This window comes from Spermophilus citellus, assembly GCF_964194105.1.
Source record: "Spermophilus citellus genome assembly, chromosome: 10".
Lineage (NCBI taxonomy): Eukaryota > Metazoa > Chordata > Mammalia > Rodentia > Sciuridae > Spermophilus > Spermophilus citellus.
Window position 1 is genome coordinate 120,820,743 of NC_138197.1, and position 17,452 is coordinate 120,838,194.

At 49.6% G+C, this 17,452-nt stretch overlaps 1 protein-coding gene across 5 annotated transcripts in view; it reads right to left on the reverse strand.

The window, feature by feature from the left end:
* Positions 1-17,452, reverse strand: part of APPL2 (adaptor protein, phosphotyrosine interacting with PH domain and leucine zipper 2) — a 60,011-nt gene that overhangs the window by 33,529 nt on the left and 9,030 nt on the right. For all 5 annotated transcript variants that reach the window (XR_014024208.1, XM_081311405.1, XM_081311402.1 and 2 more), the window contains exons 3-8: positions 9,264-9,323; positions 8,613-8,684; positions 5,779-5,866; positions 2,772-2,813; positions 2,575-2,633; positions 1,599-1,745 (exon numbers count right to left, since the gene is read on the reverse strand). Coding sequence is in view for 4 of the 5 variants with exons in the window: in XM_081311405.1 (XP_081167531.1) it covers positions 1,599-1,745; positions 2,575-2,633; positions 2,772-2,813; positions 5,779-5,866; positions 8,613-8,684; positions 9,264-9,323 (468 nt within the window). In the remaining variant the exon portion in view is untranslated. The remainder of the gene's footprint in view (positions 1-1,598; positions 1,746-2,574; positions 2,634-2,771; positions 2,814-5,778; positions 5,867-8,612; positions 8,685-9,263; positions 9,324-17,452) is intronic.

Genomic DNA, 17,452 nt, shown 5'->3' on the forward strand with positions numbered 1-17,452 from the left:
CTAATTTGGATCTCCCCTGATGGGCCAGCAATGGTCACAGCCACCAGCCATGACCAACAAGGGTGGGGCTCCATAAACAGGCTTCTGAAGGCTGACAGGGCAGAAGGAGAAGTGCTTCTGAGTCATCAGAAAGACTCACGTGCTGGGCCACAAACAAAGGGAGGGACTAGAGTTTGCATTAGGATTTTAAGTCTGTAGCGGAAGGGACTGCCTTGGTCTAGTGTCTTGAAATCTAGATACTCCTCACATGAAAAACTAGACGCGCTATCCTCAGTCCTCAAAATGATGCTCCTGCCACCCAGCAGTGATGGGGAGCTCTGGCTGCTCTGTCCTCCTGGGCCTTGGGCTGCATCTGTGTGAAGGTGCCCTGGTCTCCTCTCCCTGTAAGCAGCAGCACTTGCTTAAAAGGCCCAGCTTGGAGAATGGTGCAGCCCCTGCCAGCCGAGTCCACTCATGGGGTGCAACACCTAATCAAAAGAGGAAGGAGGGCAGCAGAGTGCTCATCTCAAATGCCATGGAAGCTGCCAAGTTCCCAAGGGGTTGCTAGGGGCTGGAGCCCCCGGCTGGACAGTGCTTATTTGGGGTTTTATTCAGCTTTATGCAGATGACACAGAAAGGTTACACTGATCTACTTAAACATCACCTCTGATGACAGAAGCTGACCTCAGGGCACTCCCACTCATAACCAGCACAGTGAGCCTGGCAGCTGGGCTCCGATGCTTAGGTTCTCCCCTTTCCCTTTTCCCTGAATGAAGCTAATTCTGTTTCTTTTGAAATGCGTGAATTTTTCAAATGTGCTACATTACAGTAAAAGATGCTCATGTGTTCACTTTTTCTTCAAGTCAGTGACTTTATTTGAAGCAATTCCTGGCTTCCTCACACCCTTCCTGCTCCTAGACTGTCTGATGAGAGAAGATTCCTAGGTGCATGTCTCACGTGCTAAAGGGAAATTTCAGAGTCAACACTATGGGGTTAAATAGGGCGGGGAGGACACCAGCCTGACACACTCCTGCTGGTCCCTGCCACTCCTGTTTATGCCATAACAATTAGGGCTCCCTCCTTAAGTGGAGCCTCCCTTAAGACAAATAATATTCAGTAGATCAATCAATAAGAGGGAAGAAGCCAAATAAATTCTCTACAGAATACTCCATAAAGCCCTGGCAACTCTTGCCTACGCCCCAGAAGGTGAAGGCCTCAGCAGCAACCTCGGGGATGAGTCAGCTGAGCATCGTCCAGCCAGGGGGCACCTGACTGCACACAGCAGTAAGGGAACATCACAGTCTTGGATTCTAAGCCAAACATCTCGACCGACTGTAAGCTGCTTCTAGGAACACTGGACCAGGGCTGGCTTTTGGGTGGATCAGAGACAAAGGGCCATGCAGGATCCTCCCCCAGGGAAGCTCAGGATCCAGGCCATCATTTCCTGAACATATGGCCTCACAAGTCCAGCTGAGGATGGCCTGCCCAGCTGGAAGGACTCCACAGTGTAAATCCAGGAAGTTTCCAGGGAGGCTGTGCATCTGTTTCCTGCTATGACGAGGTGTGGTTTCTTCTAAATGTTCTCAGGTTTTCTCCTCCAGGTGAGAGGGCTTCCTTACCTGTCCATGGGTGAAGCCTATCATGGGCTCCATCATGGCCATCCGCTTCCGGTACTGCAGCGCATTGAGGGCGGAGTAGTACTGGAGGGACGCCAGGTGCTGCTTCCGCCGTGCAGCTGCCACCTCCTTCACAACTTCAGTCTTTACCTGGTTGAAAGGTGAAGGGAAAACTTCCAGGTGTGAGCGTTCTGTAAGAGCATGCAACTTAAGAACGTTTGCTTACCCATTTTTGTGCCAAATACAGTAACATTTAGGTAAATTTCACCTCAATTTAAAATATCCCAATTAAAAATACCCAGGTAAGGGCTGGGGCGGGGGCTCAGTGGCAGAGCGCTTGCCTTGCTTGGGTGAGGCACTGGGTTCGATCCTCAGCACCACATAAAAATAAACAAACAAAGATATTGTGTCCATCTACAATAAAAAAGAAAAAAAATACACAGATAAGAGCATCTCAGTGCTCGTGAGGCTGTAGGAGGCAAAGCCAGCACCCTGCAGGTAGCAGCACCCACACTGCAACCCTGCAGGAAAGCCACTGGCGATAGGCATCAGAAGCCACAGACATTTTGGTTCACTCATAAGATCCTGTTCCAAAGAAATAATTTAGCCCAAGGAAATCATCTAGTGGAAGTAAAAAGCAAAACCCCTCAAAAGCAGGGGCCAGAGTCAACAGCAGGCAGGGAGCTCAACCCACTGGCCTAGCACAGGAGTCAGCCAATCCCATGAGGGACCAAGTGGGAGATAAAGCTACTGTGTTATTGTAATCTACAGTGGTTCTAAGCTGGTGTTTAATATCAGGCTGAAAAGTCAGTCAAGAGAAGCGGAAGCCCACTTATGAGATTCAGAATATTTTCAAAAATCCATGTACAGGAAAAAGAAAGTAACGTCTCAAGACACCTGACTGCCACAGACTCAGAATATGAGGTACAGAACCAGCTTAAGTAAATGAAGGGAAAAATAACAGGTAAGGTAAGCTTACCTTTTCATTCTCCTTTTTTTTAGGGAGCCTGCTGTATTTTGCCATTGAGAGGTCATGCTCTAAAAATAAAAAGACATCTGAGCATCCAGAAAGGTCCAAAGGCAAAAGCATTCATTCAGCATCTTCTCCCCCTCCCACACACACACTAAACCCACACACGCTACCAAACCCACCAACCAGGAATGGAAGATGCCTACCACTGCTGGCGAGTCCGAAAAGTTCCTTCAAAGTGCTTACTTCTGTATAAGAGGAAAAAAAAAAAGTCTTAGAGCAAGAAAAATAAAGCATGCCAACCCAGGGCTCTGCTTTCCTGAGAAGGTAGAGTGTGTGCTCGACCTGCCCTCAGGTCCTCTGCTCCCCTGGCCTAGGCCAATGCCTGCATCCTGGTCTCCCTGGAGCCTGTGCGTGCAGCCTACACTCCACATCTGGGGGTCTTGCCTGCCTTGGGAAGAACGAAGCTCTCTGGGAACACAGAGACAGTGGATGGCCAGGACCTGTCACGCAGACCTGGAGTATAAACTTAAGTACAGATTCTCAGCCCTTAAGTGAAGTGTCCAATGCATCTTTTCTCAGAATGTTGCAGGATGACACCCAGAAGTTCCTTCTTGTTGCCATTTTAACTTCTGACTTATTAGTGTCACCACTGAACAAAGAAATGCTGCAGTGCCTGGGTTAATGAAAACTACGATGCCATCTGGTACCTGCAGCAAGCCAGCACCAATCCCCACCACCCACTGGGCTACCTGCCACTCCTGGGACAGCTGAACAGGTCCAAGACAAAGCCACAGAGGACTCTGAGCAGTGAAGGTCCAGGGTTAAACAAAATCAGGTCCCTAAGGAAGCAAACCTTTCTACAACTCTAACAACTGCGTCTGACTTTGTCAAACGCGGCTAGGCTTTCCCTGGCTGTGTTCTTTCTCGTCTCCCCAGCGCTTCCTTCTCTAAACACTGTTCTCACTCCACAGCGCAGGGCTGCCGCGGCCCTCTCCCACTTACAGTTTTCTCTTCTTTCTCTCCCACCTTTACTTCCTGATGGAGCAGAATTTTAGTGTAGACATTTTTCTTAACTTATCAATTTCAAATAGCTTCATTAACCCTCTTGTGTTCTCTTCATTCTGATCACATACTTGTGTGGGGGACACAGGAAGCAAAGGCAATAAAACAGCACCGTGGCTCACGGACAGGGTGCCAGATGCTCATGTGGGTCCAGTGTGGACTCAGGAAAACTGGGCCAAACGCTTCAATTCTATTTTTGTGTCACCAAAAAGAAAGGAGAATTTAACTCTCTTCAGAGAATTAAGAAACTTCTCTTCTGACTACTACCGACCAGTGAAAATCTACTTTTCAAAAGAAACACCATTCTGTGCAAAAGCTACCAAGGCCACATGCTGGGTCACACTCAATCAAGCAGGGCCACTGTTCCCCTCAAGCCAAGGTTCCTCCCACAAGCAAACCTGAAAAAGAGCAATCTGACAGCTTGGGGTGAGGGGTCATTATTTTCTAACAACTTGGGGTCTGCTTTTAAAATGACATTGCCTGGTGGTTTTATTTAGGGTAAATCTGTTTTAAAAGCATCCAACGAGGCTTTCAGTTGGGACTAGAAACCAGCACCACTGGATTTAGTCGTCTGGCTTCATGTTCGACTAGAGATGAGCCAATGAAAAGCCCGAGATCCTGCTCAGCGAGGGTTCCTCTTGACAAGTGGTGTATTACTATTTTTCACCTACAAAATTTTAAGGCCTGCCAAACTGGCCTTGAGAGTGTGTGCCAGTTCATGTACCATCATGCCCAGCCCCAGGTGATACGACAACAGGGGACCAATCTCAAAGTGAGGGGAAACCTTCATCTTCAGTATCTGCCCTCAGATTCCCTGCATCTTTTATGCTCGTTAAATAGATAAATAAATAAATAAATAAATAAATAAATAAATAAATAAATAAATAAAATAAAGGCTCTGTATTTCTGAGGAGCAGGATACTGAGACCTGCCAGCATCAGGTTTGGGCTTCTTTGATCAGAATTTTTCTTTTATAGGAATGTTCTTCAAACACAATGAAATAAGAAGGAACAATGGAACTAGAAAATTTGCATTCCTTTTTTTTTAAAACATCACCTGGGTGTTTTCAGTACTATTCTTTTCTTTCTTTTTTGGTACCAAGGATTGAATACAGTGGTGCTTAACCACTGGGCCACATCCCCAGGCCTTTTCTATATTTTACTACAGACAGGGTCTCCCTCAGTTGCTAAGTGCCTCGCTAAGCTGCTGAGGCTGGCTTTGAACTCGCGATCTTCCTACCTCAGGCTCCCAAGCCACTGGGATTACAGGTGTGTGCTACTGCGCCCAGCTAAGACTATTCATTTTTATTCGTTTTTGACTGCTTTAATTTCTAAGAGAGATAAAATTATTCTTTTTTTCTATATATTTTTTAGTTGTAGATGGATACAATATCTTTATTTTTGTTTATTTTTTTTTTATGTGGTGCTGGGGTCCGAACGCAGGGCCTCACGCATGCAAGACAAGTGCTCTACCACTGAGCTACAACCCCAGCCCGATAAAATTATTCTTAAGTCCAAAAAGCCACATAGGCTCTCTGAACCAGTCACAGATGTCCTCACTCACAACTAGGCACTCCACGAGAGAGCAGGGACCCGCCCGCCCATCCACAGCTATGCCCTGGAGTCCTGCAGAGAGAAAGCATGGGTTCCCACCCGTTCTCCCCTCCACAGGCTCCCACGTCACACTCCAGAGCATTCAGGTTCCCCAGGAACATGCCTTTGCAGAGTCCTTAACCTGTGACACTCACCTCAGTCACACTGTGTGCTTGCTAAATATTATACACCATTCAACACCCAGGTCAGAGATGGCCTCCTCCGGGAGCCTTCCCTAGCACCCATTCCGGAAGCATTCCTGCCCCTGCGCTCCTTTCCCATAGGGCTCTGCCTCCTCACCTCCTGACCTCACAGCAGTCTGTTTCTCCACCCTTGTCTTATTTGCCTGTGGCCTCTTTAAAGTGAGCCAGGAACATGGGGTGGGGGTGTGTGCCGGGGGATAGGGTGGTGATGAAGGTTTGCTAAACTGACCTACTCAAAAAGAAAGGCATTTCTCAATGATCCACACATATTTAAAGACACTAATGCAGTAAGAATTACTGTTTTGAGTTAAATAGTATTTTGAAGGTAAATGTAGTGAACTGAGTTACAATACCTGTGAGATCCTTTTCTCGAAATTGTACAATAGGTAGGACCATGGCGTCTGCCAGCTGTTTGGCCAGCTCTGTATGGAGGACATTAAGCTGAAAGAAAAGGAACTCCTCAGAAAACTATATCCATTGTTACTGGGTCTCAACTCACCAGGGGACTCTGCTGAACACTTCTAGGTGGTAAAAGAGCTCGGCTGGACTTCTTTAGCAAATAAATACCCCCATAAAGCTGTAAAGGAGAGGCCTAGAGGCACTAAAATGGTAACACAGGGTTCCAACTAACTGGGCCATCAGTGAAGCTTGCTAAAGGCGGGCCCAGTTATTCTTGGTTCACTGTGCAAACTCTGGTTCCGTGTTCCTGGGTCACACCCCCTGGAGAATGCTGTATTTGCTGGCAGTAGCATGGCTTGCAGCCAGAGGTCAGCACAGTTAGCCACCTCCCAAGGCCACAGCTCTCACTCTCAGAGAAAGCTCCAGTTACACCAGAAAAACAGTCTGGCTGGGAACAACCAGCCCGGAGCCCAGGGCCAGCAGCTGTGGGCCCCACGGATTCAGCGGGAGAAAGCTCGGTCCCTGGTCCCTGTTGAAGCCGGCAACAGGCTGCAGGCCTCAGCTCCCTGCAGGACCACCAGCTAGGAGCAAGCCAGCTGCGTTCCAGACACTTTCAACAGCTCTAGGTGTCCTCTCCCCTCTGCCTTGAGGGCTCATTAAAATCCTGTCTTGGTAAACAGCCTAGGAGAAATAAACACGCTCTCCTCAGGGCCAGCACTGGGGGCACTTTTTGTGTGCCCGCTTTACAGACTCTATGCGGTTCAGTCCTTGCCCACTCTGTGCATTAGAAATTTATTATTCCTATTTTACAAGCAGGCAAACAACCCTGTAAGTCCGGAAAGCAAATAAATGGCACGGCCAGGGCTGTAACCACAGGCTGCTGGGATCTAGAACGCATGCTCGTCCCACTACACAGCCTGGGACGTGGAGCTTGGTCCTTTACGCTCACAGTGCTGCCAAAGCTTCATGGGTCTGGGGGGTCTGGGGGGTCTGGTAGGGCCTGGAGCAACAAACAATGGGAGAGTGTCCCTCAGGTGCAGACTTGTGGGCACGCTGAAGGATGTTCCGGGACTCCTGCTGGCGGCTAAGGGCACGTCACCCATGGTTGTTTCTCAGGACCCAGAGTTTTGAGCCATCAAACTTCTGCTATGTGGCTTTTGAGATGTAAGGGGTTGTCGCCTCTAGCCACTGTGCGTTTGCTGGGAAGAGTGGAAGAGGTGGCCCACATCTCATCTCGGTGCTTAAGGATCGTCACAGAAAATGAAAACGACAAGACGACCTGCTTCTGTGTGTGGCTGCTGTGAGGACGGGACAGTACACAGAGGGACCGCCCGGAGCCCGACATGCACATCCCGGCACTTGCTTGACCAGTGGAAGCTGTGATGACAATAACCTCCTGTCTTGGGCGCCACCCCAGGAAGTGATCAGAAGCCTTGCTTTAGGGGAGACCACCAAGCCCGGGATCCCCACGGGACTAACAGGGAAGAGTGCATCCTACACATTTGATGGACTCTATCAACCATCAGACATTTCACGCCACTGGCTTGTTTTTATAATTTCATGGTCAAATTACTTGTCTTGAAGACTTTTCCACTTGGTTGAGACCCAGGTAGAAGAAATACCCCAAACCCACTCTCCTCTTCCCAGGTCTGGGCCTGCTGGTACCCAAGCCTCCTTCTGGGTCTCCAGAGAAACAGCAGCTTGTGTGGAGCCTCTGACGGTACCAACCTCCGGCTGCCGTGCTACCGCCCAGAGACTCCACCACCCCGGGGAGGTTCTAGTCCACCAACAGAATCAGCACTGCCCAGAAGAAGATGGCCACGAGTGAGCATTTTAAACTGGAAATCTTAGTTGGGGGTTCAGGCCACCAGCCACGCTCCTCGGCAACGCGCCTCTCTGCAGAACACAGGAGACTTCAGGGTTCAGTCTACGGCTTCCCCCCAGATACCTGTTCACTGTTAATGAAGAAAAAGTCTCCTCCCCACCTCCCCAAGTCACATTTTACTTCTCTGTAACCACACTTTCTACTTACCTTTCACCCATCTCAATACACATTTTAAAGAGCCTTGACATGAGTATACCATTGTGATATAATGAAAAGTACAGATTTAGTCTCTGTTCCCAGCTCCTAGCACAGAATTCCTAAAACCCTTATAACTTCCTGAGCAGTGGGGACACAGGGGGCACCTTCTGTTCTAATATTGGTCTTATGACTATCCCCGGCATCACACCTTAGGACCGCTGGGTGACAGGACTGCTTTTTTTTCTAATAAGGCAGCGCCTGGGAATATTGGGAAACAGCGTCTTTGCAGAGGTAATGGAGGGTCTTGAAGTGATCATCCCTAATTTTCTAGGTGGCCCCAAATCCAGGGGAAAACACAGGGGCAGTGAGGCCATGCAGAGTCAGAGTCAGAGAGCCACGGCCAAGGCCCACCAAGAGCTATAAAAGCTGAAGAGGCAGGGGGGAAGCCCAGGGACTGTGGGAGAGTGTGGCCTGCATATGCCGTGGTCTAGCTGTCCGGCCTCCAGGGCTGCGGGAGAAAACGTGTTGCTGTGAACTGATACACCCTCCCGAGGAAACGGAACTCAGAAAGCCTTCTTCCCCCTCAAAACTACTAACAGACGTAATAGTGCACATCCTCTGTCGTGGAATGAAGCTTGGAAGATCAGCAAGTTGAGTTACCTTCTCAGATATTTAATAGATATTTAAAAATGGAGACCAGGACAAAATAAGGAAAAAGAAAATTCAAGAAGAATCACATAAAAACATCTCATGTTGCTATCTTACCTTATCCACTACTTCAGAAAAATAATGGAGCGTAGAAATTACTTCTTCATCACCTTTGCCAAGAGCAAAATTCTAAGACCAAAGAATGAGAGCGCCAGGTGTCAGCTAAATGAGCATCACCCTCCAAACGCCACCCCATGCCCCTCCTCCTGAGAGCACCATGCAGAAGTGTCCAAATGAACACAGCTGGAGCTCCCTGCTCCCCCCCCCGCCGGCCCCTGGGGTTCGCCCAACAGCCCTCTCTCGCCATCCCCTCTTCGGTCACCTCCTTCTGAACATAAAGATTTCTCAGGGAGCTTACTTCCTGGGGTTGTCAGCTTAAGTTCCCTGTAGCCCCCAGAAGCTGTGGGCTCTCAAGGGCAGCCAGCTGACTTCTTCTGTAGGCCCCTCAGAGCACCTCAGAAGGACTTTGGGATGATCACTAGTTAGTATTTACCAATGGGAAAAAAAGAAAGGCCCCCCAGAAAAAAACGCTGGGGGAAAATAAGGGAAGGGAGAAGGAAGAGAGGAAAGGGAAGACAGAAGGAAGAAAAGGAGAGGAGAGGAAGGAAAAGCAGCACAGATCTTTAAGGACGCCTTTGGAGAATTGCTCTAAAGCGGCGCTGAGCAGAGGCCTGCCACAGCGCCAGGCGGCGCGGAGCCTCGGGTTACCTGCTTTTCATACGCCAGCAGCTGCTTGGAAAGCTGTTGGGTGGCCAAGCACATTTCATTCTGTGGAGAGAAGAGAAGGCAGTGAGATCTGCCCACGCATTAGGGTCCATAAAAAAGGCCTCTCAGAGCATCCTTTAAAAAGCGCTGTGTGTGTGCCTGTGGAAGGATAAATACTTTTTTCAGGCATTATTTAGAAAACAAACCCAAGACAAATCCAAAGGTTAATGCTTACCTTTTCCCCCACTACACCCTCTGCAAATTACTGTTCCTTCTGGTTTTTCCGTCAGTAAACAACTGGAGCAAAAAATTACAATCCAGCCAGGCACAGTGGTGCACGCCTGTGATTCCAGCAACTCGGGAGGCTGAGGCAGGAGGATCGCGAGTTCAAAGCCAGCCTCAGCAACTTAGAGAGGTGCTAAGCAAATCATTGAGACCCTGTCTCTAAATGAAATACAAAAGAGGGATGGGGATGTGGCTCAGTGGTTAAGCGCCCATGAGTTCAATCCCTGGTACCAAAATAAATTTACAATCTGCCAAGCATTCAGCAAAGATGTGGTCCCTGTCCTGTGGATTGATTGGGGAAGCAGACACCAAAAATATGGCCCCTTGCATAATGAGAAGAGCAAAGGAAAGAGGCTGGCGCATGGGAGGCAGGGACAGGAGGACCCAGATGGTCTCTGGGAAGACATGTCTTAAGCAGAGCCTTGCCCAAGAGTGAGCTTCCAGAAGAAATGGACATGGAGACGCCCAGCAGAGCAGGGCTGGGACGGGGCGGGCAGGGGGCGGGCGAGCTGCAACACGGCCGAGTGGGCCTGCAGGGCCTGGGCCAGGTAGGCCTTCCTGGAACTGTGACAGGAACGAAGCAGCACTGGGGCAGTCACCACGGATGTGACAGAAACACTGCTAAACCCAAGAGTCCCAGAAAACCTGGGGAAGGCACTGTTCTTTACGAGTTGTGACGCCCTGGGAGGCCGCGGTGGCCCCTGCCCCGCCCGTACCGTCCACTTCGCTCTGCTCAGGTTCCTTCCTCCCTCTCAGCCACAACGCAGTTTCCTACCACCTACGAGCTGCTGCCAGCCATGAGCTGCGGGCTCCCGCTAATGCTGCTCCTAACTCGGGGCTCACTCCTGCAGGCCAGAGCCCTGGGTCTGACCTGGCGTGGAGAAGGGAGGCAGTGGCCGGCCTTCCTGGCCTTGGCCTCGTTACTCTCTTTCTCCGGGGGTTGCTGTTCTTCTAAGGGTCAAGTCCTGAGTCTGTAGGAGCCTGTTTTATTTTTTGTGGGCCCATCAGAGCCAATCCCACTTTTGGGGGTATCCTTGCTGCAGACAACTGGCCCAACTCCGCTCTGCCGTGCTCCGCTGCCCTAAGGGTAGGCATGGACATGCCAGGAAAAGCGGCTCTCCCCGTCCCACAGAACGAGGTTGAACAGCGCCCTGGGCTTTGGCACCCTACTGGCACGCTGCCCCTCAAAACTGACCGGAACTGGCGGCAAGTGAACGAGCCCAGGTGCCCCGCCCTTCACTTAGACAGGAACACACAACACTTCTTAGCGCACAGCGGGTACAGACAGATGTTTGACAACGGAAAACTCATCTAAATTCCAAGTTTAAAGCACTACCTGGACTCCTGGTGTCTAACCTAAGCTGTCAACGGGGCAAGGAAACCCAAGCCAGGGGACGGCACAATGAGGCCTCGCCAGCAGAGCACATGGACAGGGGACAACGCGACTCACTGGGCTCATGCTCTGCCTCCTCACTAGAGAACAGGGAGGAGGACTGCTAAGGGGAATTGCTCTAGCTACCCTGGCACGTGGTGGAGGACAGCACCCTGTGGGATTCGAGTCCTCCCAACAGCAGCTGACACCGCAGAGCACTTGATTTATACCAGGTGTTTCCTCAGTTGATTCTGACAATCCTGTAGAGCAGGATCTGATTATTAACCTAATCTTACAGATGAAGAAACCAAGGCACAGAAAGGTCAGGCCACCTGCACAAGGTCACACAGCTAGCAGTGGCTGGGCTAGGGTGTGAACCCAGTCTGATTCTGAACTCCCCACTCCCGGACATGACTCTCGAAGATTCTGAGCCCCACCAAGACGTACGAAAGGAGAAAGCCCGAGCTCTACACAGCCTTGGTCTGTGAAGGGCCAGAGCGGAGGGCATGCAGGTGTCTCTGACACAACTTGCCATGGCTGGGGGAAGAAGGGGCATGACACACGCGGTGGCTGTGGTGACTGGTCTCTGCCAGGTCCCTCCTAACACTCTGGGAAGACACTGTGCTCCCACAGGGCTGCTGTTTCAGGCCACGGAGACACTGGCTTCCAGAGTGACTTCACTGGAACCAAGCACACTTACAGTGGCCCGTCACCTGCTCAGAGCGAGACTCAGCACGTGAAGTCTCCTGACCCGGGTCCTCTTGAGCCTCACTCATACCTGACCCAAGGTGCACGAGGCTTCGGGAGACGCCCCACCAACACCAGCTCACAAGCCCACGCCCAGGAGGACAGCCCCTCCCGGCATAGGCATCCAACACTGCTCGCAAAACTGGGGCGCAGGCGGAGTGGGGATGTGCACGACGGTGCCAGGGATGGCTGCTGGCACTCTGGGTGTTTTCTGAGCACCCGACATGGCCGCTAAGAGTTTTTCACACATGAGCACATTTACTCCTCAAGTGCACCCACGAGTAGGTGTTTTTCTTATTTCCATTTTACAAAGGAGGATGCTAGGACTTAAAGAGGGTAAATCTGCAAGTTAGTTAAATAAAAAAAAAACAACAACACATGATTAATAACTGGCAAGGTAAAATACTCAGCCCAGGTCTGTGGGCCTCTGAACCTCAAGTCCAAGTGCTTTACACAGTGCTGTTCCCCTCTGGAGCTCAACCTCTATCTAGTGAGCATGCGGGTGGGAGGCCTGGAGGGTCTGCAGACAGGAACACAGCGCTCACGTTCTTCTAACTGAAGCCCAGCAGAAGAGGTGGCCGAACACATTCTACATAAGAGTCCCATGAATAATATGCTCGGTTTTGTTTGGCAGTATTGGGGTTGAACAAGGGCCTCCCCCATGCTAGGCAAGGGCTATTCCACTGAGCCACGTTCTCTGCCCTGGAGCAGCTCCCTGGCCACCCTTGACACTCTTTACTGCTACATAAGAATCCAAAAAGACAAGCTGGGTCTGGGGCTCAGAACCTACTCAGCACACACAGAGCCCTGGGTTCCACCCCCAGCACCACACACACACACAAGGCAAGCTGGCACAGGGCTGTGGACAGTGCTTCCCGTGGTGGCGAGCACCCCCACAGCTGTGGCCGTGGCAGAAAGACAAGTGGCTAACAAGCCCAACAGGAAATCTGAGCTCCTGGCAAGGGAATGTTTATCTTCCACAACTGTCACCTAAAACCATCCAGAGGCCTCTGTGGGCACCATTGTCCTTGGCAGCCATGGAGAGGCTGGGTGTGGAGTGGACACAGACACATACTCAGGTCTGAACCTAACACATGTCCAGGGCTGAGAGCCACATTCATTCTATGTTTGCCACAGGCTGGGACACACGGGTGCCCCTCCAGGTGCGCTGCACGGGGAGCAGAGGGCAGTGTGGCAAGAGCAAAGGCTGAGGGGTGCCCGCTGAGGACCTCGATTCTGCCCTGGTGGAGAATGGGAAGCCCTGAGGACCACGGGCTGCAGGATGACCAGATTGGATACTGGTGGAAGAAAACTGTCGACTGGCTGTAGCGGGAAGAAGCACAGGAGGGGGAGGGCACAGACAAGGGTGACCCATCAGGAGACCATTCTGAGAAGCTGAGTGAGACATAAATACAAAGAGGCCGAGTCAGGAAGCCCCAGAGAGGAACCGAGGCACCCAAACAGGAGGCAGGAGTCAAGTGCAGCTGGGTTTTCAGGAAGGGTCCACACAACGACAGAGCCCAGCCAAGGAACTGAGAGGGCACGGGGCTGGGAAGGACAGTACCATGTCCATCGGGATGTGCAGACTGCCAGGAGGAGAGGCCCCACAGCCAGTCCTCAAACACAGAAGGGCTGGGCTCCCTGAGAGCTGAGTCCACAAGGGCCCAGGAGGCCCCACTCAGCGTACCATCAGTGGTCCGGCTATCAAGGGCACAGGGCAAATGGGCACACAGGTGAAGGGCACTTTGGCCAGGAAGTGTAGGGGCAAGGAGGGTGTCAGATGCTTTCTCAGGCCTGAGGTCAGTCTCCAAGGCCAGGAAGGACGCGTGCCAGGGCAGGGGTGGCTGGGGCCTCCTGGTGTAGACGGTGGAAGGGGCATGGAGGCCTGGCCCACTCTGACATAGCCAGAGACAAGGCTAGCAGAGCAGGCAGACCCCCAGGTCCCGAGAGCTGGTGGGCCTTCCTAGGGTTCACTTTTTTGCCTCTGGGCCACAGAGGCAGCCAAGTTCGGGCGGAAGCAAGGAGTTCCGATGTGATTCACTGAGCTGCAGGGTACGGGGGAACTGAAGGAGGAAGGCGCTTTCTTGAGGGCAAGCACTGCAACATCCCAGGGAAACCTAAACATCTACACAGTGACAACAGGTAACAGTTGTTTGGAATAAAGAGCCAGAGTTCAGTGCTGGGCGTGGTGATGCACACCTGTAATCCCAGGGGCTCGGGAAGCTGAGGCAGGAGGATTGCGAGTTCAAAGCCAGTCTCAGGAAAGGCGAGGCACTAGGCAACTCAGTGAGACCCTGGCCCTAAATAAAATACAAAATAGGGCTGGGAGTACTGCGCACCAGGCATTAGGCAGGTGGGGTGGGGACCAGCTGCCACTGCCATTTGACTTAGAAGGTGGTGCTATTAACACCAAGGGCACGCTTTGTGCCAGGGACTGATCTTAGCACTTTGCAGATATTGATTATAGAATTAACCCTCACATCAACCCTGTGAGGTGGGGAGTGTGTGGCCTATGTTGAGCTGACAAGGATGCCTGCCCATGGAGTGGCTTGCCATACCTAAGGTCATGCCCAAGTGGCCAAATCAAGACCAGAATTCAGATCTGTTGAGCCTACAGTTATAGTGAGCCTCCATACCTAAGAGAGGAAGCCGAGCCCAGAACACTCTTTCATGCCATTATGAAGGCCTTCCCTGCCAGCGTGAGGACAGATTTCACATGCAAGCCAAGCGTGGGTACCCACTTGGGCCCTCTAGGCCCTCAGATCTTAAAACTATGTATTTCTTCTCAATCTCTGGCATATAAGCTTCAATTTGACGGGTTTTTCAGGGCTGCTAAAATGCACTTACGAAAACTATCTTGACAAAAACTAATAAACAAGCCAGGTGTGGTGGTAATACCAGCAGCTCAGGAGGCTGAGGTGGGAGGATTGCGAGTTCAAAGCCAGCCTCAGCAAAATCAAGGTGCTAAGCAACTGAGTGAGACCCTGTCTCTAAATAAAATACAAAATAGGGCTGGGGATGTGGCTCAGTGGTCAAGTGCCCCTGGGTTCAATGCCCAGTACACAAACAAACAAAAAACACTACTAAACAAAGTATGGTGTTCTGGGATACAAAGAGAAACTGGATCCCACCTCTAACATACCACACAGCTGTCAAACAGGGCTTGTTCTTCTATAATGACAAGTACCATCTTTGAAACCTCAAATTTCCCTAACCTCTGCTGCCATTTGAGGAGACCAATGTGTCAGAGAAGCAAAGTATTGTGCTGAAGCATGCGTACAGGCTTGGAGTCAAAGATCTGAGTTCAAGTTCTGGTTCTGCCACTCGTCAGCTGTGTGACCTTAGGCAAGCTACATAACCTGAGTAAATGCATACCATAATAACCCCACACCCTTATTATGAAAGCTAAATGAGCTACTGCACAGTAGATGCCGAACCTAGTGTGTGGCATATCGTGGTGTCTAATAAATGGAGCTCCTGTTTTAACTGTGACCTGTCAGCCCCTCCCTCTCCTATCACAGGCTCACGCCCTGGCTGCCCCCTGCCCTCATGCTGTTTCCCAGCAGGTACAGGAACTTGCTTAGCTCACATCTGTATGCAGCACCACCGAAAGAAGAAGCCTGTCTTCGTTACTACACCAACTTTATGCATATCTCCCCTTCCAATTATTTTACTTCTATTCTCTCCCACTGTCCTCACCCAAATTTGAGAGGACACTGTTTCCACCTTAAATCTGAGCTTTTAGGATCCGTTTTAGGTTCAGTAGTTCTATACTCCAAAAGCTTTGGTTAAGAAAGGGTGGAGACGGGGTTGTGGCTCAGTGGTACAGTGCTTGCCTCACATGTGTGAGGCACTGGGTTCAATTCTCAGCACCGCATATAAATAAATGAATAAAATAAAGGTCCATCAACACTAAAAAAATATTTAAAAAAAAAGAAGGGGTGGAGAGATGGAGCTGGGTGATTGTCCTGCTTGGAGGAAGGAAAGTGAGCGCCTTAACCATAGTTCCCGAAAAAATTCCATCCAAGATTTATTTTTTAAAAAGCAAAAAGACAAAAACAACAACAGAACAACCTTAAAGCACTCCCCACAGAGGCACAACGTCTATCGGGGGAGGAAGACAGGTATGAGAATGGCAGGGACAGCCTTAGTGCCCACAGCTAGAACTGCCACTGCACCTGGCCCCGATTCCTCAGGACAACAGCTGCAAGGAGATGATCTGTGTAAATATCACTGTGAAGCCCTAAGAAGTCCATTTTGAAAAATTAAAAAATGTTAACCCTTTAGGAACAAAATTATGGCAGGTTACCAGAATCAGAATGAGTATCATAACAAATATACTGAATGCAAAATTTATGTGGGTTTAATGCAAAGTTTACGTATAGGTATAGTTATGCATCTGTTCAGATACTACTAAAGCTTTTAAACTCAGTGTTTTCAAAACAGTCGTGTTCCACGTAACCAGTTCTGATCTGTCAGTGCCCTGAAATGCCTGCGGCTTCGTTCATTCCAATGACCCACAGGCAGGACTCAGCCCCACCACGTGCAAAGGCACATGACAGCAGAGAGACCAGATGTGGCTCCAGGGACTGCTGCTGTACGATGCTGAGAACCACTTCTGGCCTACAGCTGCATTTCAGAGCTTTTGCCAAATGAAATATAAAAAGTCCCTCAACTAGTCACAATGAGTAAAACTGCTCACAGAACTTTCTATACTTTTTCTCTTCCTCTTTCTAAAACTAAGGGCTGGGGCTGGGGATGTGGCTCAAGCGGTAGCGCGCTCGCCTGGCATGCATGCGGCCCGGGTTCGATCCTCAGCACCACATACCAACAAAGATGTTGTGTCCGCCGAAAACTAAAAAATAAATATTAAAAAATTCTCTCTCTCTCTCTCTCTCCTCTCTCACTCTCTCTTTAAAAAAAATTTTATAAAAAAAAATAAAACTAAGGGCTGAAGGACATTCATCATTCATCAGCAGCATTTATATACAGGTTTTAAAATATATTAATGAGATGAGCATCATGGTGCACACCTGTAATACCAGTGACCCAGGAAGCTGAGGCAGGAGGATCTCAAGTTTGAGTTTCAGTTTCAGCAACTTATCGAGATCCTGACTCAAAACAGGAAATTTAAAAAAGAACTGAGGATGAAGCTCAGTGGTACAGCACCCCTGGGTGCAATACTTAGTGCTGAAAAAACAAATAAGTAAGAAGAAAGAAAAAAAGAAAATATAATAATGAAAAATTATGTCTAAGTACTTGTTTTAAGAATAAAATTATAAAACTCTATTAACCTAATTCAATATGTCTTAGTAAAAAGTATTTAAGGAATAATATAAAACCAAGAAAATATAACTCAGGGAAAACAAACTTATCAGCTATGTGTGGTGGTGCACGCTTGTAATTCCTCTGACTTAGGAGGCTGAGGCAGAGGACTACAAGTTGGAGACCAGCCTCAAAAACTTAGTGGGACCCTATCTCAAAAAATAAAAAAGGTTGAAATGTAGCTCAGCAGTGAAGTGCCCCCAGGTTCAGTACCCAGTGCCCCCTAATAAGATGTAGATATGAAATATTTATAACATTTAAATACATATAAAGACACACATACGTAGACATATATCAAAGCAAACTGACCAAAGAAGATTCAGAAAAGTTTTCTTTCTCAAATTTAAAAGGCAATACAACACCTAAGCTCTCACATAAGCCTGACAAACCAACTATCCATGCCCCAGCTGACCTGAGCACATCTGATCAGCGCCACTTGCTCATCCTGCAGCACTGACCCAAC